General features: G+C 41.3%; 1 protein-coding gene and 1 pseudogene across 3 annotated transcripts in view; both read right to left on the bottom strand.

Annotated features, from left to right (window-relative positions):
* The window catches only part of LOC104595514 (binding protein), a 130,122-nt gene that overhangs the window by 90,088 nt on the left and 13,904 nt on the right, over positions 1–26,130 (bottom strand). For all 3 annotated transcript variants that reach the window (XM_010256268.3, XM_010256267.3, XM_088888398.1), the window contains exons 3-5: positions 22,854–22,917; positions 20,722–20,950; positions 20,376–20,549 (exon numbers count right to left, since the gene is read on the bottom strand). In XM_010256268.3, coding sequence (XP_010254570.1) covers positions 20,376–20,549; positions 20,722–20,950; positions 22,854–22,917 — 467 coding nt within the window. The remainder of the gene's footprint in view (positions 1–20,375; positions 20,550–20,721; positions 20,951–22,853; positions 22,918–26,130) is intronic.
* On the bottom strand, positions 6,535–8,284 carry LOC104595515 (protein RTF1 homolog pseudogene; annotated as a pseudogene).

Raw genomic sequence — 26,130 nt, 5'->3', positions numbered from 1 at the left:
AAAATCAAAGATACTGAGTTCAATTGAGATTTAGGGTTTAAATCTCAGATAGAAGATGGCACTCAGAAATTTCTGGGTAGCTTTTCAGCTTTTCTAAAGATTGACAGCAGGAGGTAGGGTTCTTGGAACCTCTGTAAGGAGTGGCTTGTTATGGGCCCGGGCGTAGGATCTCATCACGGGTCGGTCCACGGGGTAAAGCTCCTGTTTTCCCTTGTTCCTCCCCTTCCTAGCTGAAACTATCTTGGCGCCTCTGGTGATTTGTTCAAGAGATCACCAACTCTCCTAACTCACTTCTTAAACTGAATATTCGATATCCTCATTCAATAATGGGGTCTCCTTAAATAGGAGATTACAAGAGTCCTAATCCAGGGGAGTCTCCTTGCTCAATAGGGAGACTTCCAGTTCTATCTTGCTAAGGATAAAATAAGCTAATCCTAATCTCATAAGCTACTAACAAGATAAGATAAAAGCAATAGAATAAGATAAGAACAATAAGACAAGAACAAGCAAGATGATCTAATCTAATCTAGATAAGGCTGTTGTTGCCGAACTGGGTAGGATGAGAATCATTGAATCACTGCTGCTACTGGCGGTGGATCAGGTGCCTGTTGCTGCCGGTGGCGACGGTACGTCTTCCCGGGGAATGCGTCTGTTTCTACTGTTGCTACAGTAGTCCGAACCAGTAAGGAGAAGAAGAAGAAGAAGAAGAAGAAGATGAAAGAACTGTCGAACCTAATAGCTAAACCCTATCAGTCGACCTCTTAATAGTGATTAGGCTCTAATTAATGTACAAGGACTAAACTGCCCCTACTTAAGTATGGGACAGAGAACCTCTAATAAGACTGCCACATAAGCTCATAACTTAACCAAGGTGAGTTGACTAATCTACCCTTATTCGGCTAACTCTAACACTCCCCCTCAAGCTGGAGAATATATGTCATATAATCCCAGCTTGTTACATATATAGTTCACTCTCCCTGAGCTTAAGGCTTTTGTAAACAAATCTGCCCACTGATCACCTAAGCTTACATGTTCTGTGCTTATCTCTCCAGTAAGAACCTTCTCCCTCACAAAGTGGCAATCAATCTCTATGTGCTTTGTTCTCTCATGAAAAATAGGGTTGGATGAGATATGGAGCGCAGCTTGATTGTCACAGTACAACTTCATAGGTTTATCCATGTGGAACCCGATTTCTTGTAGAAGATTCCTCAACCACACTAATTCACATGTAGTGTGTGCCATGGCTTTGTACTCGGCTTCAGCACTACTTCTAGCCACAACCGTCTGCTTTTTACTCTTCCACGTCACAAGATTTCCTCCAAGAAATGTGCAGTAACCTGTAGTAGATCTTCTATCAGACACAGAGCCCGCCCAATCTGCATCCGTGTACCCAACCACTTCAAGTTTTCCTCTTGGTTTATACAATAACCCACGGCCCGGAGCTCCCTTCAAATATCTTACAATTCTAACTGCATCCCAGTGAGATATACGAGGGTTCTGCATAAATTGGCTCACCACACTGACTGCAAAGGAGATGTCTGGTCTCGTGATAGTCAAATAGTTCAGCTTCCCCACTAGTCGTCTATACCTTCCAGGATCATCAAATATTTCCCCTGTATCACTGCTCAACTTAACATTTGGTTCCATAGGAGTCTCAGCCGGTTTTGCACCTAACAGTCCTGTTTCGTCCAATAGATCGAGAACATATTTTCTTTGGCATAGGTTTACACCTTGTCTTGATCTAGCAACTTCTATACCCAAGAAATACTTCAATGTCCCAAGGTCTTTTGTTTGAAAATGATTTTGCAGAAAGACCTTGAGTTTGTCGATCCCCAATTTGTCACTGCCAGTTATGACAATATCGTCCACATAGACCACTAATAAAATCTTTCCAGCTTCTGAGTCATAGCTGAACACTGAGTGATCAACTTGGCATTGTTTCATTCCAAAATTCTTCACCACTTCACTAAACTTCCCGAACCAAGCACGAGGCGATTGTTTCAACCCATAAATTGCCTTTTTCAGTCTACACACCTTACCAGCCTCCCCCTAAGCAACAAACCCAGGTGGTTGCTCCATATATACCTCCTCTATAAGGTCACCATGAAGGAAGGCATTTTTTATGTCAAGTTGAAATAAGGGCCAATCATACATAACTGCCAGGGAAATTAACACACGGACAGAGCTAATCTTAGCCACTGGAGAGAAGGTCTCCATATAGTCCACTCCATACAACTGTGAATACCCTTTAGCAACAAGTCTGGCTTTCAGACACTCCACACTACCATCTGGAAAGTATTTAACAGTATACACCCATTTACAACCCACAACATGCTTACTAGGAGGAAGAGTAGTGAGCTCCCACGTGTGAGTATGCTAAAGAGCAGAGAGTTCCTCCTCCATTGCCTACCTCCATTTACAAACTGGCGATGTGAGGCGGAAAGGCGAGATACTGAAACAAAATTGGAAATGGGATGGAGAGTAGAACTACGTTTACCTTTCCGTAAGGCAATGGGTAGGTCAAGTCCTGAGGGTTCAGCAACAGGAGCAACAACAGGATCCGTGGACAAGGTAGAAGCTGGAGGAGGGGCCGGTGTCATTCGACGTGTATACACTTGCCGAATTGGTGGTCGTTCAGTAGGGATCTGCACTGGATGAGGTGACGATTCAACTCCAACAGGAACACCCGGAACGGGATCACTGACCGGAAGAGGAAGAGGAAGTAAAGGTGGAGACGAAGATGCCTCAGTTCCTGAGAAGAAGGGAATAGACTCAAAAAAGGTGACATCAGGACAGACATAGCACTTCCGAGTAATGGGATTGTAACACTTGTACCCTTTTTGAGTCCGAGAGTAGCCAAGAAAGACACACTTAATGGAGCGTGCATCCAACTTGTCTATTCCAGGACTCATATTGTGAACAAAGCACACACAGCCAAAGATACGAGGTGTTAATGGAAAGGGAGACAAGGTGGGGAACAAGATAGAGAAGGGAGACCGACTATGAAGAATAAAGGAGGGCATTCGATTAATGAGGAAACACGCAGTAAGTACAGCATCACACCAAAACCATTTAGGAAAACTCATATGATGAAGAATAGACCGAGCTATTTCAAGGAGATGACAGTTCTTCCGTTCAGCCACCCCATTTTGTTGAGGAGTGGATGCACATGAAGTTTGATGAATGATGCCATGCTATTCTAAATACTATTGAAAGGAAGTTAGAAAATATTCACGACCATTATCTGAACGAAGAACTTTGATTGGAACACCAAATTGTGTACGTATTTCAGCATGGAACTTTTGAAAAATGGAAAATAATTCACTCCTTTCTTTCATTAAATAAATCCATGTCATTCTTGAACAATCATCAATAAAAGTGACAAAATACTTGTAACCATTATAAGACTCTATTTTGATCGGGCCCCAAACATCTGAATGAACCAAAGCAAAAGGACTCAACATACGACTTTCAACTCTAGGACTGAAGGAAACACGACGATGTTTCCCAAACTGACACAACTCACACTGTAACACTGACAAATGACTCAAAGACGGAACTAGTATCTTGAGTGCCTTGAGAGAAGGATGTCCCAGTCGACAATGCCACTATAGAGGAGTGAGTGAAGTCTGAAGTGCAACTGACGATCCACCACCGTCAAGATAATACAATCCACCAGCTTCATGCCCCCCACCAATCTTCTTCCCCATCCTGAGATCGTGAAAAACACAAGAGGAAGGGAAAAAAGTAACAGAACAGTTAAGAGTCTTGGTTAATTTACTAACAGACATAAGATTGAATGGAAACTTAGGGACATATAGAACAAATGATAAAGAAAGAGAAGCCATGTCAACATTGCCAACACCACAGATGGGAGAGGAGGAACCATTGGCAAGGGTAATAGTTTGAGATGTGGAAGTTTCAGAGAGAAGAGAACACACCTGGAGTCCCGATCATGTGATCAGAGGCTCCAGAGTCAATAATCCAAGGAGAGGTTTTAGATGACAGGCAAGCTATACCTGAGTGGGCAAGAGTAGCAGTAGTGTGTTGTGAAGTGGACTGAAGGAACCGCACATACTCATCACACGGTACACTCACCATCTCCCTTCCGGAAACAGATGTAGATGTGGAAGGAGTTAGGTCTGCCTGTTGATTATCACTGACATCAACCCCACCAGCAATAGCATGATTGGCCCTTTTCGAGGGAGGGCGGCCATGAAGATCATAACAGAAATTTACGGAATGTCCTTCCCTGCCACAGTGGGTACACTTCCTTGTAGAGCTGCCTTTTTCTTTGCCACGGCCTCCCCCTGAGTCACGACCACCACCACGGCCCAATATGAAACCACCACGACCTCCTCGGGAGGCATGTCCTCCCCCTTTCGTACCACGTCCACCTCCTCTGACTGTCACAAAAGCTGATCTATCAGACTATGTGGGATTCTCAGTCTGTCCCAAAGAAATCCTGCGAAGCCGAGCAAACACTTCCTCAAGTGTAGGAAGGGTAGAGCCCCCCAATATTTGGGCCCTAACTGGTTCATACTCTGATTTCAACCCCACTAAGAACCTTGTAACATCTACTTGTTCCCTCTGTTGTTGTTGAACCTTAACATCTGGAGTGAGAGGATGATAGACATTGAGTTCATTTCTGAGGTTCTTCATACTAGCATAGTACTCTTCTAGGGTTTTATTTCCTTGTTGCAGACCAAAGTACTCCTGATAGAGCTGATATACCCTTGTAGTATTATCTTGCCCAAAATACAGCTTCTTGGCATGTTCCCATATGTCCTTAGCTGTATCTAAGAACATGAAGTTGGCACTTATTTTGGGTTCCATACTGTTCCATAGCCATGTCATGATTTGAGCATCCTCCTATTCCCAATCATCAAACCCTGGAGAGTCAGCCGGTGGTTTATCTTCTTTCATATGCTTCACTTTTCTCTTTGCCTTGAGAAAAACTTCCACCGACTTGGCCCATGGAACATAGTTCTCACCATTCAGTTTAATTGAGGTCATTTGTACACCTAGATAGTCAGAGGAAACCACCACACTAGGTTTCTGATCACTACAGCCATCTCCCATTGCTGCCATGATACTCTTTCAATGCTGCCTCTAATCTGAATTCCCAATCACCAACTAAGTGCTGCTGTCAAGAGTTTGATGTTCCAGAACCTACAGCAGTCCCTAAACACAATGATAGATACACACGCCATTGTTCTTATCCACACCACTACTGATTTCACAAAAAAACAGACTACACCGACATTAATTCAGCACTTACTAACCACATGCAAGCTCTCTTACAACTACTCAACAGAGTTTGTGCATCACAAGCACCACCACACAGCCATAGCTGTCACACACAATACAGACCTGCTTTAACGCTTTTAAGAGGGCACCACAAGACCAACAAAAACTCAACTAGTACCATTGCATTACACCTTGCACCATTCGGCCACCTACAGTAGCAGCCCTTACACCATTTGGTCACTGTAAACACAGCCTGTTCTTGGAATTTTTCCAAGAACCAGGGCAACAACCAACCTAGTTCTCTAGGTTCTGATCAGTCCTCTCAAGTTCTTGAAGATTTTCAACCCAGAAATACCAACAGCACACAGAGGAGAGATAACCAACCTTCGTTTGAGAGCTTCAACCAACCATTCACTGCTGAAGTTGTTTTCTTAGGAAAGGAGGTTCTGTGCACCAGAAAAAAGAAGAGCTGTGATGTTTCAGGCCTGAGACGAACCACTTTTCTCCATTGACAGCCCAGAGAAGAAAAGGAGAGAACTGAAGCATGAACTGAAGTTGTCACGAATTGAAACAGGTCACGAACTGAAGTTGTCACGCTCTGATACCATGTTTCTACTGTTGCTACAGTAGTCCGAACCAGTAAGGAGAAGAAGAAAGAGAAGGAGAAGAAGAAGAAGAAGAAGAAGAAGAGAAGAAGAAGATGAAAGAACTGTCAAACCTAATAGCTAAACCCTATCAGTTGACCTCTTAATAGTGATTAGGCTCTAATTAAATGTACAAGAACTAAACTGCCCCTACTTAAGTATGGGACAGAGAACCTCTAATAAGACTGCCACATAAGCTCATAACTTAACCAAGGTGAGTTGACTAATCTACCCTTATTCGGCTAACTCTAACAACGTCCATAACATTACTCCCCTCCTGGACTATGAGCTTGTCCTCAAGCTCGAACTCTGGATATGTGGCATGGAACTCTGCCAATGGGAGCCATGTGGCTTCGGCCGATGGTAAATTACACCATTCTACCAAGACTTCAACAGCAGCACCAACAAAGAGCTTAGCTGACTGATGGGGAAGCTCAGTACCAGTATCATTAGGAAACAAGTTGCATAAGATGTTGTTCTGAGGTCCTTCTTGAGAGCCATCAATCCCAACACATACAACATTCAACTTCAATAAGTATTCAAACCTCAAAGTAACCAGTTTTGCAGGCTTGGGATTTGAAACCTCATCATCATGTATATGAAGGATGATTTTAAAAGGATGAGATCGATAGATTCCTGATTGGTCAAGGTTCTCTTTTCCAGTAACCTTCTTTGGCCCTCCTCTTCCTCATCAGGCGCATCATCCTCAAACTTATTCATTTCTGTATTTGTAGAAACACCATTGTCCTTAATTGCTTGCTGGTGGGCAAACGCTTGAGCATCCTTCATGCTTCCTATAATTTCCGATTCAATACTCTCCCCAAATGCCTTCTTCTGAACCAGCAATTGTGAGTAAATCACATAGAGTGGAAGTGGCAGTAATTCTGCTAAATTATGCTGCTTTAATTTCTTTGTATGCAGAACCCTAGTTGGTGTCGGACAGGCAAAGATGCTTTCTTCAGAGATTTCGGGAGACTTGAAAGGAACTTCTTTCGGTGTGCAATGGTCTCCATAAGGCTTTTCTTGAACTCTTCACGCAACCAATCATTGAACTCTTCAATGAGTGTGCAGAATCAGATACTCTAGCCACTACCACCTCGCAGCCGAGCTCTCATTGCCCCAAATACAATTCAAATACTTGTATGTAGTCCTGTTCTCAAGCTTATACTGTTTATTAGGGTCCGTGGCATCGACATTTTTCACCATACAAAGTCTGTATATACTCTGCCCAGACCTAGACATTCCAATCCCAACTCTCACAAAACAACCCACAATCAGCTCTTCAAAGAAGGGTTCCATGAACCACTTAGCTAGCTTTGACCTCCTAATCGTAATACTCTTAATTTCCTCAAACGTCGGCACCTCCTTCCCGGTTCCATGCCTATCATCGTCACTGTCACCCAGATCCCCATCCCTTGTTGAACCATCATCTCTGATGTGACTTCCACTCTGAGAGTCACTCTGACTTGAACTACTCGGACTCACCGCAGTAAGTATCGATCTCCACCGAACCGGAGACCCACCTCGCGCGCCCAGACCCCCTCTTCCCGAATCCCTCAATTTACAATGACCCTCCGGGTCCTGCTTGTTCCTCCTCTTATTCCGCAGCTCATTCAAAGCATCATCTTTCGCAGCCAACTTATCGGCATACCTTGACCGAACACGAACTGAAGGGGGTGTCTCTTTCATAATATCACTTTTCTTTCCACCCTGCCTCGCTCTAACGGCCTCCTGCAACCTCTTATCATCTTTCTTCGTGGCTCGTTTAGAAAGGACGAACTCTCGTTGCAACTTGCTCATATTAGCGAGTTCTTCCCTGTCCCTGTCGTCCTTGTAGAGATCACTCCCGACATCAGAATCGTCCCCGCTGCCGGCATGGCGATCTTCGTCATCGTCGTAATCGCAGTCGTCATCTCGGCTATCGCAGTCATCGTCCTTGTCGTGGGTGTCCAGTCTCTTCTTGAGAGGGACTTGAGATCCAGAGGGTTTTCTACCTGAGTAGCCCGGATCATCGCCGTCCGAGTCGTCATCGTCCTTCGAATCGCTGCCATCGTCGAAATAGGAATCATCCCTTCGCCTTCTCGATGGTGGAGGGCGCGAGTGTTTGTTCCTCCCAGGTCCACCGGTTCTTCCTGCCGCTTCCAGAAGCAAGTTTTCTAAGTCCGCCATGACTCTTCTTCTCCTCCCCCTCCCCTCTTTCGTCTGAGGTTTGGGGATCTTGCTTCGCCGGGAAAGCTCAAAATTAAGCCGCCTTAGCATCAGGTCATGTGCACTGTCTTTTGATAGTACAGATCCTTTAATATCTTGAGGGGCTGAATTGAAAAACTCTTCCTCAGGCACAAGTTCAATATCCGAATACTTTGACTTGAAATCTTTGCGCACCTTATCCCGGTCATCTGTCCATTGATTCCGAAAAAACTGCTCGCAGCGATACAGCCAGCCTAAGGGATCTCCGTTGCCGTTGTACGACGGGAATTCCAGCCTGTTGTACTTGGGGATGACTGCGGCTACCGGGGCGACGACCTGCTGTTCGCCGGACGACTCCGTCGAGTCTGGTCGGCGGTTGTTTGTGGTTACAGCCCCTTCTGGATTCCTCTCCTTGTTAGAGAAATACGATTCCAGCAAGCGTCGCAGCTCCCAGACATCGTCTTTGACCTCATGAACCTCCACGCTGGTTTCCACAAGCCTACTCCAGTTCGTGGACCCTGGATGATAGCTGCTCCAGATCTCCCATGACGGTTGGCTCTGATACCAAGTTGTTATGGGCTTAGGCGTAGGATCTTGTCACGGGTCGGTCCACGGGGTAAAGCTCCTGTTTTCCCTTGTTCCTCCCCTTCCTAGCTGAACCTATCTTGGCCTCTGGTGATTTGTTCAAGAGATCACCAACTCTCCTAACTCACTTCTTAAACTGAAGTGAGTTAGGAGATTACAAGAGTCCTCCCCTTCGATATCCTCATTCAATAATGGGGTCTCCTTAAATAGGAGATTACAAGAGTCCTAATCCAGGGGAGTCTCCTTGCTCAATAGGGAGACTTCCAGTTCTATCTTGCTAAGGATAAGATAAGCTAATCCTAATCTGATAAGCTACTAACAAGATAAGATAAGAGCAATAGAATAAGATAAGAACAAGCAAGATGATCTAATCTAATCTAGATAAGGTTGTTGTTGCCGAACTGGGTAGGATGAGAATCATTGAATCACTGCTGCTGCTGGCGGTGGGTCAGGTGCCTGTTGCTGCCGGTGGCGACGGTACGTCTTCCCGGGGAATGCGTCCATAACATGGCTACTCTTTCAAACTTTCTCCGAGACTGTTTTTAGGGTTTTTTTCTTTGAGAAACAGTTAATCTAATGACCTGTTGATCCCATTCTCAGTTTTTGGGAAATCCTTCTATTCAAAAGGGGAGTTGGTTGAGTTTCTTTTCTTCTCTTTGTTGAGTCCAACATGGAGGCTTTTGGGAATGAACAAAAATCTGCTGGAGAAGATGTTGGAGGGGCTGGTGGTATGACTGATTACAACCCCTTTCAAATAACCACAATTAGACTTGATGGTTCATGTTAGAATTGTTAGAATTAGTTAATAGGGGCATTATTGTCTTTTTCATGTTATTTTCTCTCTCATGTCTGTTGTAACTTACCTAAGGGTATTGTAGTCATTTCAGCTTTAGTAGAATGCTAATACAACCTAGATCGACAGTAAGGAGAGAAAATTAGATTTCTCCATGCTAGTCTTCCTCTTTTCTTCTCCTTTTTCTCCTTTTTCTTTTCTTTATTAAGGTTGGAACATGGTATCAGAGCCCTGAGGTCGACTAACTGTTCACGTCTCAACTTTTTGTGCCCTAGGAATAGAGAATATTCTCTATTCTTTGGTGGAGAGGAAAATGACTTAAGAAAACTGATCGCCCACTTGGAAAAGAGGCTTTAATGCCTCAAGTTGCAGTCTTGTGTTTGTTGGTGGTGTTTTTCTAAAAGCCCTCTATTCGGCAATTCGAAGAGGGCAGCCGTTGTGAGGTAGGTGCCCCTCAATGTGTGGTGATTTTGTAGTGGTTTATGGTGTGGTGAAACCTTGTGGTAAGTGTGTAATCTTTCCCAAGTGTTTCTAAAGTAGAAGGCTGATGATTTTTGGTGTTTTTCCTAAAGAAAAAAGTGTGTTGCAATAGTTGCACACCAGCTGTTTGACAGTTCGCATAGGTGACAAATCAGTGATCTCTTCTCACTCAAGGCTTCATCAAATAGTAGCACTAAACCTACAGTAGTTGTGCAATAAGATTTCATGACTTCTCAATTAACTATGGTAAAACTCAATGGTATAATTATATCCCATGGGCCAAGTCGGTTGAGGTATCTCTCATTGCAAGAGGCAAGTTGAAGTACATCAAGGAGGGTCCATTGAAAAGTGAATCAGAAGGGTACAATGAATGGGTACAAGAGAATGCCCAAATTATGGCATCCCTTTGGAATAGTATGGAGAATCACATTAGTGTGAACCTTATGTTTCTAGACATGACCAAGGAGATTTGGGACCATGCCAAGCAATTGTATTCTGGACAAGACAATGTCACAAGAATTTACCAACTATACCAAAATTATTTCTCTTCAACAAAGGGATAAAAGTGTTGAAGAATATGCTTCTCTAAAAAGCTTAAGGAATGAGCTCAATGTTTATCAACCTCTATTCACTAATTTGAAGGCTCAACAAGAACAAAGAGAACATCTAGATGTAGCAAGATTTTTATCTAGGTTAAGGTCTGAATTTGAACCAATGCGGGCCCAAATCTTAGGGAGTAGTGATCTTCCATCCTTGTCCAAGGTTTTCTCTCCCATAAGGAGAGCATCAAATCCACATAGTGATTAACTGATTATCCCCCACCTTTAGAGAGACCAGCCATGGTGGTTTCCAAAGGAGGTTTTCCTACTAGGAATATATGTTGTAGAGGTGGAGGTAATATGAGGGGTTTTGGTTGTGGGCCCAGAGGTGCACAAGGAGGTGGTAGAGAGGTTGGTGGTGCAAGAGGTGGTGGTGGTTGTAGTGATAGTGGCTGTGGTTCAGCTCGTCAGTGCTCACATTGTGGACGAGGTCACAATCAACTTTTGTTATGATCTTTATGGCCCTCTATCTTCCTAGGCTAACCATGCAATGGTGGAAGGTGACTTTGGTAAGGATAAAGACACAATCTTAATCTCACGTGAGGAGTATGAAAAGCTTCCCCAGTCTACCTCTTCTAGTTCTACCACTGCTACACTTGTGAAGTCAGGTATTGCTTGCCTTGTTCCTAGTTCTTCACCTTCACCCTGGGTAATTGATTCTAGAGCCTCAGACCACATAACTGGCTCCTCATATAGGTTATTATCCTTGTCACCACCTTCTACCTCTCAAACCGTTACCTTAGCTAATGGTTCTCCTTCTGCTATTACTGGTACAGGTATTGGTAATGTGTCTTTTGGTTCTAGCCTTAGTTAATACTCAGTTTTTTATGTTCCCAAGTTTCCCTTTAGTCTCTTGTCTATAAGTAAGCTTACTCAAACTCTTCATTGTTCAATAACATTTTATCCTTCATACTGTCTTTTAGGATCTCAAGACAGGGAAGACGATTGGTGGCGGTTGTGAAGTTAGAGGACTGTACTACTTGGATGACCATGGTCCTCAGAAGGCTCTTCATTCCTCTCTTACACCACATCAGTGGCATTGCCGTCTTGGTCATCCTTCTCTGCATGTTTTGAAAAAGCAAGTCCCAACTTTGGAGTTTGGGACTCAGCTAGATTGTGAGTCATGTCAGTTAAGTAAACATCATAGAGTATCTTTTGTTCCTAGGGATGATAAGAAAGTCTTGAGTCCTTTTGCTTTAGTCCACTCAGATGTTTGGGGTCCTAGTCGTGTGTCATCTTATAATGGATTCAGATATTTTGTAACATTTATTGACAACTATTCAAGAATGGCATGGATTTACTTAATGATGGATCGTTCAGAATTGTTCTCTATTTTTCTATCTTTTCATGCTGAGATAAGGAATCAGTTTGGTGTATGCATTAAAGTGTTTCATTCTGATAATGCCAAGGAATACTTTCATAATAATTTCCAGTCTTATTTTGATTCTCATGTTATTATACATCAATCCTCATGTTCACACACTCCGCAGCAAAATGGTGGCTGAGAGGAAAATTCGTCATGTGATTGAAACTGCTCGGGCCTTGTTGATTCAAATGCCAGTCCCTAAAATCTATTAGAGTGATGCAATTCTCACCTCTTGTTTTCTCATAAACTATATGCCCTCTTCAGTCCTAGATGGTAAGTCACCTTTCTCTATTTTGTTTCCCTCCACTTCACCTTTCTCTCTTCCTCCTCGTGTGTTTGGTTGTGTGCGTTTTGTTCACAAATTGGGTCCAAGCCAAGATAAACTTGACTCCAGAGCTATTAGATGTGTTTTTCTTGGTTATTCTCGTACTCAAAAAGGTTACAAGTGTTATGATCTAGTTTTATGAAAAACTTTTGTTGCTCTGAATTACTCTGGACGTGAGCCTTCTCCTTCTATTCCTCTTCCCTCTAACGCTGGTGATGTCTTTATTCCCTTTCCTACTGTGGAGGAGCCTATTCAACCATCTATTCACATAGTATACTCTAGACATGATAAACAACCAAAATTGTCGCCAATAGTTGATCCAGCTCCAGCTTCTGACATGCCACCAGAGTCCTTGCCGTTAACAGATCCACCATCCTTAGATCTTGATCTTCCTACTGCTCTTCATAAGGGTAAGCGTACTTGCACAGATCACTCCCTCTCTCGGTACGTCTCCTTTGCTCACTTGTCTCCTTCACATCAACATTTCATTTCCCTTCTATCCTCTGTTTCTCTACTGCGTCCTCTACAGGAAGCCCTCTCATCTCCTAACTAGAAGAAGACGATGGATGAAGAATTTCATACTCTTCAATCCAATAATACTTGGGATCTCACTTCCTTACCACCTGGGAAGTAGGCTGTTGGTTATTGATGGTTTTATACAATTAAGCACCACCAAAATGGCAGTATTGAGCGGTTCAAAGCTCAACTTGTTGCTAAGGGGTATACTCAGACCTAAGGTGTGGACTATTCAAAAGCCTTCTCTCATGTGGCTAAAATAGGTTATGTTTGAGTGCTTATTTCTTTAGCTTCCCACTTTGATTGGCCCCTATTTCAGCTTGATTTTAAAAATGCTTTTCTCCACGGTGATCTTCAAGAGGAGGTATATATGGAGCAACCCACTTGGTATGTTGCTCAGGGGGAGTGAGGAAAGGTGTGTCGATTGAAGAAGGCTATCTATGGGCTAAAGCAATCATCGTGGGCATGGTTCAGTCATTTTAGTTGTGTGGTGCAAGATTTTGGCTTAAAACAATGCAGTGTTGATCACTCAGTGTTTAGTAGAGACTCGTCATCTAGGAAAATCATTCTAGCAGTGTATGTTGATGATATTGTTCTCACTGGCAATGATACACATGGAATTGATGAGTTGAAACAATTCCTACAGCAACACTTTCAAACTAAAGATCTAAGAACCTTGAAGTACTTTCTTGGAATTGAGGTAGCTAAATCAAAGTGGGGAATCTCTTTGACCCAACAAAAGTATGTTTTAGATATGTTGGATGAAACAAGGTTGTTGGGATCCAAGCCAATTGAAACTCCTATGGATCCCAATGTGAAGATGACTGATAATCAGTGAGAGCCATTAGAAGACCCTACAGAGTATCGGAGACTAGTAAGCAAGTTGATCTATCTTACCATCACTAGGCCTGACATTTCTTTTAGTGTTGGAGTCCTTAGTCAATTCATGTAGAATCCAACAACTGCTCATTGGGATGGTGTTATGAGGGTGTTGAAGTATCTAAAGGGTGCTCCTGGATGAGGGATTTTGTATAAGAAAGGGGGAGATATGTCTCTGGTAGGGTACTCAGATGTAGATTGGGTAGGATCTCCAATGGACAGGAAGTCTACTACAAGTTATTGTACCTTCTTGTGCGGAAATCTCGTTACTTGGAAGAGCAAGTAGAGTGTGGTTGCTAGTAGTAGTGTTGAAGCTGAATATAGGGCAACGGCCCATGCTACCTGTCACCTAGTTTAGTTGAAACATCTTCTTCAAGAGATGAATATCACAGGCCCATTTAGATCATACCCCCTTCAATAAGAGAAATGGTGCTTCTCTAGCCCTTCTTGTAGTGTATGTAGATGACATTGTAGTGACAGAAAGTGATATTGATGATGTTGATTCACTTAAACAATTGCTTAATAAGGAATTTGAAGTGAAAGACTTAGGTGACCTACAACATTTCTTGGGAATTGAAGTGGCCCACTCTAGACATGGTATCTTCATCTCCCAAAGGAAATATATCTTTGATCTGCTTAAGGACACTGGAAAACTGGAAGTTAAACCAGTAGACACAGCCATTAAGTTAAATCATAAGATAAGTGCAAAGAGGGGTGAGCCTCTTGAAGGCAAAGCCATGTACCAACAGTTGGTAGGGAAACTCCTTTATCTATGTCTCACACATCGTAACATCTCTTATGCTATTAGCGTTGTCATCCAATGCATACTCTCCTAGAACCACTCATAAGCTTGTTGTGGAAAGAATCCTTGCTTACTTTAAGAGATGTCCAGGTCGTGGCATATATTGCCTCTGATATGTAGCTTGCTGATCTCTTCACCGTAGCAGTCACCGAAGTTAAATTGGAAACAGATTTGTGCAAGTTGGGAATGATCAACATCTATTCCCAACTTGAGGGGGAGTGTAGTGATACAGTGGACCAAAACTGATATTTTCTTGTGGTCCCATTCATTGTGTTACTCGGTTACTTATTTTTATTCTACAAGAACAAAAGGCAGCCATACTAACTCTCCATAGCCAGATTGCAGTAGAGTTCAACCCAGCCTCACAGGGTGCATGTGGGTTCAAATTTTGATAAGCTCTCTATTGGTGCCTCCAAGAATAGTCAAGGATTTTAGAGGACACATTAGGAAGGTCACATGAGCCTATTCAGATTCAATTGGTCATGTAACTTGACCAGAATAGATATTCTAGCATTCTTGCAAGCCTTCAGATGTTCTTTTTTGGGATTTGAGCAAGTGGAGATGAAAGGACACTCAAGGGGAGTCATAAGTGAGTCATGACTCCTCCAAGGTCGCCAGCTAAGATGTATTTATGTCATTGCACTGCTTCTCTTGAAGCCTTGTTATAATCCAGTCTCTCCATTGGCACTTAGAATGTGTTTCCTTTTTTTTATGAATGAAAATACTTTAGTAATCCAGAAATTAAGGCAATACAGGAAAATGAAGAGGCACGAACTGTTACCTCTTCTAACAAAGTATTACATCAAATTAAAACAGGAAAAAATAGAAATAAAATTACATAGCAGCCCAAAATAAATGATCCCTTGAAGCCCCTTGCTTAGCTAGCCCATCCGCTAAAGTATTTACTGATCTTCCCACCCAAAGAGAGGTAACTGTCATATTTCTTGTGAGCCAGTTGACTTTCCTCAATAAGTCTCTGTATCACCACATAGCTGAAGCTGGCTCTATCAGCCAACCCACAACAATTTTGGAGTCTCCTTCAACTACCAAATGTTGAACTCCTAATTGTTCTGCAATCTGAATACCTTGTACAGCCGCTAAGATCTCAGCTCTATTACTCCTATTCCCATAGGGCCTAAAAACAATGCTAAAATGTTGCTCTCTTTATCTCTCAGCACCCCTTCTATCCCCGATGGGCCTGGGTTGGTTTCCTTGGCTATTACCATCAAAGTTCAACTTTGCCCAACCTTCAGGCAGAGGCTTCCACACTGCAGATTCCTTGTCCTTCCTTGTATGGCTATTGACCACCGCTTTCCAGTTTCTCCAAATATCATCAAAGGAAAATGTATGAAAGAAGTCCATAGTTCTTAACCAGTGAATGGCCCTAATCATTTTTCCTTTTTTTGTAGGCCACACAAAAAAAGGACCAAACAACTGACTTAATTCCATGGACAGATTCCACCTGCACCCAAACAAGGAAAAAATCCAACTCCAAATAGCACTAGAAAAGGAGCAAGATACAAGTAGGTGGGAGCAATCCTTACCACTAGCCCTACAAAGTACACACCAGTTAGAGGACAAACACATGAAAGGCCTTTTCTTCTGCAAGAAGTCCAAAGTATTAATCTTTCTATAAAACACCTCCCAGCAGAAAATAACAATTTTAGGAGGAACAGGTCTAAACCAAATCTCCTTGGTCGGAAAACCCAAATGTCCCCTGGAAGAGCAAAGGGACTTAAAAGATGAAGCACAAGTGAAAAAACCTTTTGGATGAGGAGACCATAATCTCACATCCGAACTAAGAGGGTCCAAAAAGCCATTGCCAAGAAGAGACAACAAGTCTGAAGCACTACTAAGTTCATCATCCCTCAAACCTCTCCGAAAGCCAAAGTCCCAAATTAAGGAAGAGGGTGAAGTAAGAGATGGGAGGAAATGAGAGAGAGCTTTTTTCCTTGTAAAGGGAAAAAGAATAGAGTGTTGGGAACCTGTCCTTAAGGGCAACAGTACCCACCCAAGTGTCTTCCCAAAATAAAACAGTCACCAGAATTGACATCATACCTGACCAAGTTGAGAAACTGAGGGAGGATACTCTGAATTGCTTTCTAAGGAGATGCCGACGTAGCTTGACGTGATACACCCGCATCCCATCCATTTTCCCGCTTGCGATGTATACTAGATATCACTTCATGCCACAACCTCTCCCTTTCTCTAAGCCACCTCCACAACCATTTTCCTAAGAGAGCTTTATTCTTCAGTGCTAACCTTCCTAAACGCAATCCACCCTCCTCTTTACTCCTACAAACTATTTCCCAATTGATTAGGTGATCTTTCTTTTCCTCCCCAGGCTCCCACATAAAAGATCTCATTATCCTCTCCAATTTTTTAGCCACCCTATTAGGAATCCTAAAGATAGAGAAAAAATAAACCGGTAGGTTTGCTAGAGTAGCTCTCAATAAAGTCACTCTCCCCCCTATAGAGATGTAGTTCTTTTTCCAAGAACCTAATCTTTTCTCAACATTTTCCAGAATTGGGGTCCAAAATCTACTCTCCCTTGGGTTAGCCCCTAGAGGGAGACCTAGATACTGCAAGGGCCAAGAAGAAATGGGACAACCTAAACAATCTACCACATATTGAAAGAGTCATCTCATTCAAATTAACACCTACCACACAACTCTTATCCAGGTTTATCTTCAAATTTGAGACATTCTCAAAGTGTTGTAGCAATGCTCTGAGATTCCTCACTCCTTGATGAGGCAAAAAAAAAAGAAGAAAAAAGGAAAAAAAAAAAAAAGAAATGTGTGAATGTATTCTGTTTTTCATGTTTTTGTAGTGGGATCCCAAATTGTTGTCTTTGAGTAGCTTTGTTGACAGTTAGGGACCAGGGGTATTTTCGTCATTTTATAAGTTAGATTTTTGGTCAGGAGCAGTTGAGTGCATTTCTGTTGGGTTTTGGTCTCTTGGGTCTTTTTGTAACAAAAGTAATCTTTTAGGTGTTCATTTGAAGTTAGTTTTGTTCCTAAGGAGTTGTTGGTGAGAGGGAAACATTCTAGGGGCTTATGTGTAAATATTTTAACTAGCTTGTCAAGCAAGCTAGTGAGTCTTATAAAAGAGAAGGGAGCTGTTTCTGTAGGGGTTTTTTTTAGTTCTTTCTCTCTTGTTTGAGCTGTAGCTCAGCCCCAGCCAAGGTTTTCAAGCATGGGGAACTTGGGTTTTGAGGAGTCGGCCCATTTTGGCACCTTCCAGTCCCTCCATCGCTGCGTGTCTGCGCGGGAGACCAGCTTGCTGCCATTGTTACTGTAGCGAAACTGTTCCAGGAAGAGTTTTACTTCAGGTTCAGGTCTGAAATCCCTAAAAATCCAACTTATTTTGCTTTTTTCAGTTTGGTATTTCGTGTGCTTATTGCAGTATACTTGAGGTACTACATGTAACTTGTCTTTCTGTCCACATCACTCCTCACCTGTCACCCCCTTTACAAAATATCATGATATCATCGGCAAATTGCAGGTGGGTTACCCGGACATTGTTCCTTCCAATTCTCCAACCTCTCACTTCCTCTTCCCTATCTGCCTTAGACATTAATCTACGGAAGACATCTACAACTAAGGTGAAAAGAAACGGGGAGAGAGGACCACCTTGTCTAAGGCCTCTACAAGTTGGGAAAAAATCTTTGACCACTCCATTTACAAAGACTGAGTAATGGCAGGACCTAATACAACCCTTTACCCAGTTGCACCATCTATCTCCAAAACCACAACACCCTAGGACCTCAAGTAAAAAACTCCAATCCACAAGATCATAAGCCTTCTCTAAATCTAGCTTACATACAAAACCTTGAGTCCTAGACTTTCTCATGTCCTCCACACACTCATTTGCTATTAAGATCTGATCCGTTATATGCCTTCCCTACATGAAACCACCTTGTGCTTGAATGATGATGGAGGGTAGTACTACTCGAATTCTCAGCGATAACACTTTAGCCAGGATTTTATAGATGCTTGTCACTAGACTAATCGGCCTAAACTCCTTAGGGTCCTTTGCATCTGCCTTCTTGGGGTTAGGGCTAAGAAAGTAGCATTAGCTCCAGGGCTTACCGTTTTTTTATTTGCAAATTCCTAAAATACCCCAACAAGGTCTTCTTTAACCACATCCCAACAATCCTAATAAAAAGCCATTGTAAAGCCATCTGGACCAAGAGCTTTGGATCTATCCATTGAAAACACCGTTTGTCTGATCTCTTCTTCACTAAAATCCCTTTCTAACCAATTTACTTGTTCTTCAGACAATCTAGTCCAATCCAAATCTTCTAAAGTTGGCCTATTATTCAACGGTTTCCTATAAATTGATTTGAAATGATCCACAAACAATCTGGCTATCTCATCTTGATTTGTGACTTCCTCTCCATTCACTTCTACCATAGCCACAAAATTTTTTTCTTCAGATCCCATTAGCCATTGCATGGAAAAATTTTGTATTTCCATCCCCTTCCTTAATCCATTTGTGTCCTGACTTTTGCCTCCACGAAATTTCCTCTCTTAGAAGGACCTCTTCTTGATCCTTCTTTAGGTTTCTTCTCAAAATCCTTTCTTGCTCACTCATCATCCTTTGAGCTTCTTTGGAATCTAGTTCCTCAATCCTAGCCACCAAGGTAATTTTTTGCTCCTCTATCCTTCCAAAGTGTTCCCTATTCCACTCCTTGATTTTGGATCACAACCTTTTCAACTTTTTGTGAAATCTCACTCCATTCCAAATCACCCCTCTTAAGTCTTCTCTCCACCATTCCCCAATCAAGTGCACAAAATCCGAGTAACCACATATTCTCAAATCTAAAAGGTTGTGGTCCAGAGGTTAATGTTTCAGCACTTAACTGGATAAGGCAGTGATCAGAAGTGACTATGGGTAGAGCTCTAGCCATCAAGTTCCTCCAATGGTTCTCCCACTCTTTAGTAAAGAGGAACATATCTAATTTCGAACAAAGGGGGTTTTCTTGGAAATTAGACCATGTAAAATTGGCTTGTAAAGAGGGGTAAGTCCTTTAGACCACAGGTATTAATAAATTCATTGAACTTCCTCATGCTGGTTGTAACCGTTCTTTAGGGGTTATTAGATTCATTACAAAACCTAATTACACTAAACTCCCCCCTAAGACACCAAGGACCCTCCCAAAGACCTCGTATGCCATACAATTCTTCCCACATCTCATTTCTCTCTTCTATACGTGTTTAGCCCACAAACATTGGTTAAAACCCAGGTGAAACCATCCCCCACATTCCTAACCTTTAGAGACATAAAAATCTCCCTATTAGCTCCACTAATTCTACAGCATCCTCCCTCCATAAGGTTACTAGACCTCCAAAGGCTCCACAAGAAGGAGCCGAAGTCCAACAAACTCCTCCTGATCTCCATACACTTTTGACCCATCTTCTATCCAGTTCTGCCAGCTTGGTTTCCTATATCAAGACTATGTCCAGTTTCTCTCTTCTTAATAGGTCTTTAACTGTCCTTCTCTTTCTTTCACTTCCCAGACCTCTCACATTCCAACTGATGATTTTCATTGAGCACTTCTTTCAAAAAGCCCTTCCCCAAAGACTCCACCTTACAGTAGAGTCTTTCTTCTTTCCCCTCTCCCACTAAATTCAATGTTGCCCTCAATGTGTTTCCTTCTCTTGCAAAACTTATCAAAAAATGAATCTAATTACAAATCAAAAGATTTACCAAGTCAAATGAGACAAGGAAGACTTGTATATCCATTTCAATTCTATAGAACTCAAGGTGGATAAGAGGTGCATTGAATGTTTGGGTTGGTGCAATGCAGCTACTATCCCAGAAAAGAATTTTATAGATGCTAGATACTCTTGGATGCATGTGAACATTATAGATAGAAATAAAATAACAAAATAGAAATACCAATGACACAAAGAAATGAAGAAAATGAGAAGTATGGAAGTTTGCCTTTCATCAGTGCCGTAAGCTTTTGAATGCCTCCATAGTAGCCAAATACTTTGCAATTGTGCACTGAGCGAGTTACAATTGTCAAAGCTTCCAAGATAGGTAACCCATCAGCAGTTATATTCGAGATCAAGAAAGTCCCTGAGTGGTCCATAGATTGTGTTGTACTGGTGTTTACTGGATTAAGAAAGAAAAAGAAAATTGTTAGAAAGTAAGCTAGTCTACTTTAGAATAAGACTTGTTTTATACCCTTTGAAAGTAAAATATCCCAGTAAATATCAGTATCATAATTGTTAAGAAGCAATAGAAAAGAGGCATCTTTATAAATAAAAACAATAGGTGCACTTACATTCACTCACAAGAGCAGTTAATTGTGCTATCTCTTGAGCTAGAATAAGAATTATTTCAGCAGGATGTCCAGCAGAGCAACCAACAACTACATCATTAAAACTTGATGAATATTCCCCAGGGGTAGATAGAGCAGCCTCAGGCAACTGTTTCGAAAATGCAGGAACCCAGTTCTTGTATACAAGTAGGAATTGCTTGAGGAAAATGTGAAATAATTTCCTCTTTTCAGCCTAAAATAGCATGAAAGATTATAACAGGAGATCAACTAAACATGCCAAATTGTAATAGCACAAGCAATCATTGCAACAAATTCAAAATCACCATGCAAATTATGTATTGTTAACAACCAGTTTGCAAATACTGTCAACATATAGTCATGTATCATGTATTGGAGAGAATAAAGAACAGCATAAATACAGAAAATTAGCTTTCCTTTCAGTGATAAAACATAGGGTCCCCAAAACAAAAAGGAGTGAAACTACCTGGCAACTAAAACTATTGTACATTCATTTTTTATCATTCTGGTCTTTTCCTTCTTCCCCAAAGGAAAAGACTATGCAGGGATCTTAGCTATTGGCTATATTGTCAAGCATTTCAAACAAGAAAAATCCAGAGATCTTCCAGGATAAGATGCACTGCATTCAGTTAACAATTGATCTAATTATGATCAGGATAACAGATTAAACCCCCATTCTTAAGGAGATTAGAGTTATCAACATGCTGTAGAATGAAAGAGGAGAGGCCTCATAGGTGTTAGGACATGCCCTGAGGGAGGCAAAGGTTTTGGCTTATAGCCCAAATCTATATGGTAGCTGAGGAAGGTTTTGTTCGTGCAGCAGGAAGGCTCTGTCGCTCGGTGCCTAGATCAGCAAATTGTTTCGTTGAGTTACATGCAAAACAAGGTGTAAATAGGGAACAACTGTTGAGGGGTAACCAATGAAAGCTGTATGTAAAAGCTATATGCAATAATAAAGGTGGGATTAGGCAGTGAAGGCTGTATGTTGCTCACGTGCCTAGATCAGCAAATTGTTTGGTTGAGTTATTGCAAAACAAGGAGTAAATAGGGAACAACCGTTGAGGGGTAACCAATGAAAGTTGTATATAAAAGCTATATGCAACAGTAAAGGTGGGATAGGCAGTGAAGGCTAGCCTAGCAAAGGGGGCAAATTTCACCTACATAACAATCTTTTATCACATCAATAAAGCTTTACATTAACATTAAAAACCAAAAAAAGGAAACAAGTTGAATGTAGAAACATGAATCAAAACAAACAATACTAAGAAAATTATTTAACGATTTAATTTAAATTTAATTATACTGAATTATCATTAAAAACAAAAAAAAGGAAACAAGTTGAATGTAGAAACATGAATCAACGCAAACAATACCAAGAAAATGATTTAATTTAAATTTGACTATACTGAATTATCAAATATTATACATTATGCATTCATGTCCAAATTCTACCCTAAGAGGTTAGGGTTCTTTAATCACACATTAGTGCATTACAGAGTTGACAAAGAGATGAGTCCCTTCAACTGTCATATCAGTGTCAGTGTCCATATGTACCTGACACGTATACGTTACCTGTTCTGATTTCTGAATTGTCCATGTAACATAAATGGGGATCATAACAATGTAGTAAGGCTTTGCCCATTCTTTATGGAAGACCAGAATGTGCTCCCCACCCCCACCCCTTCTCTTTTTTAACACAATTCTATACATTATTCATTGAGAAACCATCATTGCACATGGAAATTTGCTACAACTTCGAAAAGAACAAGAAAAAGTAGAGAGGATAAAAGAGAACAAATAAATTTACCAAGAAACCTGAAAAACAAATTTTCATAAAAAAAAAAATAGTGTAGAAAGAAAACAACCAATAATAAGATGCAACATCCAATAAAGTTCTGCCGGAATAATTAAAATTAGCACCTACAGTTGGTCATCAGCCTTGAATTTTTTTAGAGAGTCCCCTCAGCAAAGATATTAAAACAATAATGCAAAGAAAAATAGCAGACACTTGGGATCAAATCCCGCCTGCACCTGGGTTGGGGGTTATGGGTTGGAGTTGGGCTACCCCCCCTGTTGTGTAGCCTTCAAAAGAAATAAAAAAATGCAGAGAAAAATACCTTATCAGTTGCATTTTCATGTCTTCCCCAAAGTGTATGCAGAATTGCCTCATCTCCAACCTCACTAAAGAAACAGAGAAATTACAAAATGTTATTCAGATAACTTCAACCATATTTAAATGCCAATGAGATTGGTAAACCTTAAACCAACTTCAGAAAGCAGCAAAGCAAAATAAAACCAGAACTGGATATGTCAATCTTAACGGTTAGCACCACAACATAATTGTCACGAAATTCTTGATATGCCGATCCTTCATAGTGCAATATATATACATAGAGCTTAAAAGAAGAAAGAAATGCAAAAATATTGGAGGAGGAGAGAAATCAAGAGGTAATCTTTGAATGCGTAATGGCCAAGGCAGTACACATTGGGCTAAATCTTTGGAGCTCTTCTCAACCTTTTCTCATGATGACTTATGGAGAATGTGGGGAGAGGTGGCTGCATCCTATTCAAGGAAACCAAAAAAATGTATTCAATGAATACCATCTGAGGAAAGCTTTATCAAGCTCAAATTTGATGGAAGCAATGTAGGAAATCCAGGTCCATCAGATGTGGGAGGAGGATTTAGAAATGCACAAAGGCACACCACTGCTATCTTTTCAGAATCAATCGACTATGGGGATTCAACAAGGTCTGAGCTTCCTGCAGTACTTCATGGATTACAGCAGGCAAGAGAAATGAGCATCACAAAGTTAATCATTGAAGGTGATTCTAAATTGTCACTGGATGGTTACAAAATAGTCAGAAAGCATTATGGAATTATAGAAATGAATTTAGCAGATTGAATGGCCAAAAAGGAGCACGATTATAAATATAGAATGTATTGATCAAAAAAATTATAAACATAAAAATGAGTGCAAAGACTTGCAAAGATTTGTAAATGGGTTAGCTGATGCCTGATGATTTAGCTAAGCAAGGGGTTAACAGTGTAAAATCCCTATTGGATTCTAGGTTAAAGTAGAGAAGAAGAGGAGAAGGAAGAAGAAGAGAAGAAGAAGAAGAAGAAGAAGAAGAAGAAGAAGAAGAAGGGTTTGGCAAGATGAGGAAAAACTATCCTCTCTAGTCAACCCACTTGCATTTATCTCACATAAGCTTGGTTACAAGAAAGTCAATATTGCTCCTCATAAGTGATGGGACACACAACTTAAACATAAATAAAACAGACCTTTCACTCTCACACAGATGCACCCAAATGACCAAAATACCCCTGTTCTGTGAACTCTAACACTCCCCCTCAAGCTGGAGAGTATATGTCATATAGTCTCAGCTTGTTACAAATATAATCTACTCTACCTCAAGACAATCCCTTTGTAAAGAGATCTGCCCACTGATCTCCCGAGCTCACATGAGATGTGATTATCACTCCACTGATCACTTTCTCTTTTACAAAGTGACAATCAACCTCAATATGCTTGGTTCTCTCATGGAAGACTGGATTGGAAGAGATGTGATGATGTGGAAGCTTTTATTGGGAAGACATATCACTGCCGGCAACAGCAGTAAAAGGAGCAAGATTTGCTGATTCTCATCTTATCTAATTCTAGCTAGATACAGTTCTTATCTTATCAGTTCAGTAGGATAGATTAAGGGAGTCTTATCTTATCTTATTTGTTGATTCTCATCTTATCTAATTCTAGCTAGATACAGTTCTTATCTTATCAGTTCAGTAGGATAGATTAAGGGAGTCTTATCTTATCTTATCAGTTCAGTCTTATCTTATCAGTTCGGTAGAATAGATTAAGGGAGTCTTGTCTTTTTTTTTTTATCAATAAAGGGAGTCTTATCTTATCTTATCAGTTCAGTCTTATCTTATCTTATCAGTTCAGTAGGATAGATTAGTAGGGAGTCTTCCTAAAAGTAGGACTCTTATCTCTTGTAATCTCCTATTTAAGGAGCTGATATTATTCAATAAAGGCATCGAAAATTTCACTCAAGAAAGAGAGCAAAGAAGAGTTGGAGATCTCTTGAACAAATCACCTTTTAGGGCGGCAAGATAGGTTCATCAAGAGCAGGGAGGAACAAGGGAAAACAGGAGGTTTTCCCCGTGGACCGACCCGTGACGAGATCCTACTCCCAGGCCCATAACATGTGAACAGCTGCTTGGTTATCACAGTGTAGTCTCAAGGGTTTGTCAAATGAGAACCCCATCTCCTGTAACAAGTTCTTCAACCATACTAGTTCACATGTGTTATGAGCCATAGCTCTATATTCACCTTCTGCACTACTCCTTGCCACCACAGTTTGTTTCTTGCTCTTCCAAGTTACAAGATTGCCACCAAGGAAGGTACAATACCCTGTAGTTGATCTCCTGTCTGATATAGAACCAGCCCAATCAGCACCTATATATCCTACTATCTCAAGGGGCCCTCCACTTTTATATAGCAAACCACGGCCTGGAGCCCCCTTCAGGTACCTAACAATCCTTAGAACTGCTTCCCAATGAGGAATCCAAGGATGTTTCATAAACTGACTCACCATACTCACAACAAATGATATATCTGATCAGGTAATAGTCAGATAATTCAGCTTTCCCACCCACCTCCTATATCTTCCAGGGTCATCAAACTCCTCACCTACATCAACACTCAACTTGACATTCAGTTCCATAGGAGTCTCTGTTGGTTTAGCACCTAACAATCCTGTTTCTTCAAGTAGGTCAAGAACATATTTTCTTTGACATAATTTAATTCCATGTCTTGACCTCGCAACTTCTATTCCCAGGAAGTACTTCAACTTACCCAAATCTTTCGTATTGAAGTGGTCTTGTAGAAATTTCTTCAACCTGTCAATTCCATTACTGTCACTCCCAGTTATGACAATATCATTCACATACACAACTAGCAAGATCTTCCCATCTTTTGAATCATGGATGAACACAAAATGGTCTACCTGACACTGTTTCATCCCAAAGTTTTTCACTACTTCACTGAACCTACCAAACCATACCTGAATGGGCAAGGGTAGTTGTGTTCTGCTGAGAAGATGTTTGAATGAACTGCTCATATATTGCACGAAGTACACTCACCATCTCCTTCCCTGATGGAGGCCCATCCCAAGGCCCACATCACCTTAGGGGCGGCAGCTCCAAGGATAAAGATAAGTCAAGATCCAAGAAAGAGATAAGTCCAAGATTCAAGATAATCAAGAATTCAAGAATTCAAGATAAGTCAAGAAAGATTCAAGATCCATCAAAGAATTCAAGATAATCAAGAATTCCAGAGATCAAGATAATCCAAGACTTCCAAGATTCATGCCTGGAGATCAAACGGTGAAGAT

Source organism: Nelumbo nucifera, chromosome 5, assembly GCF_055504915.1.
Source record: "Nelumbo nucifera cultivar China Antique chromosome 5, China Antique-T2T, whole genome shotgun sequence".
NCBI classification, from domain to species: Eukaryota; Viridiplantae; Streptophyta; class Magnoliopsida; order Proteales; family Nelumbonaceae; genus Nelumbo; species Nelumbo nucifera.
The sequence above is the reverse complement of the archived record's forward strand: the minus strand, read 5'-3'. Positions and strand labels throughout refer to the sequence as shown.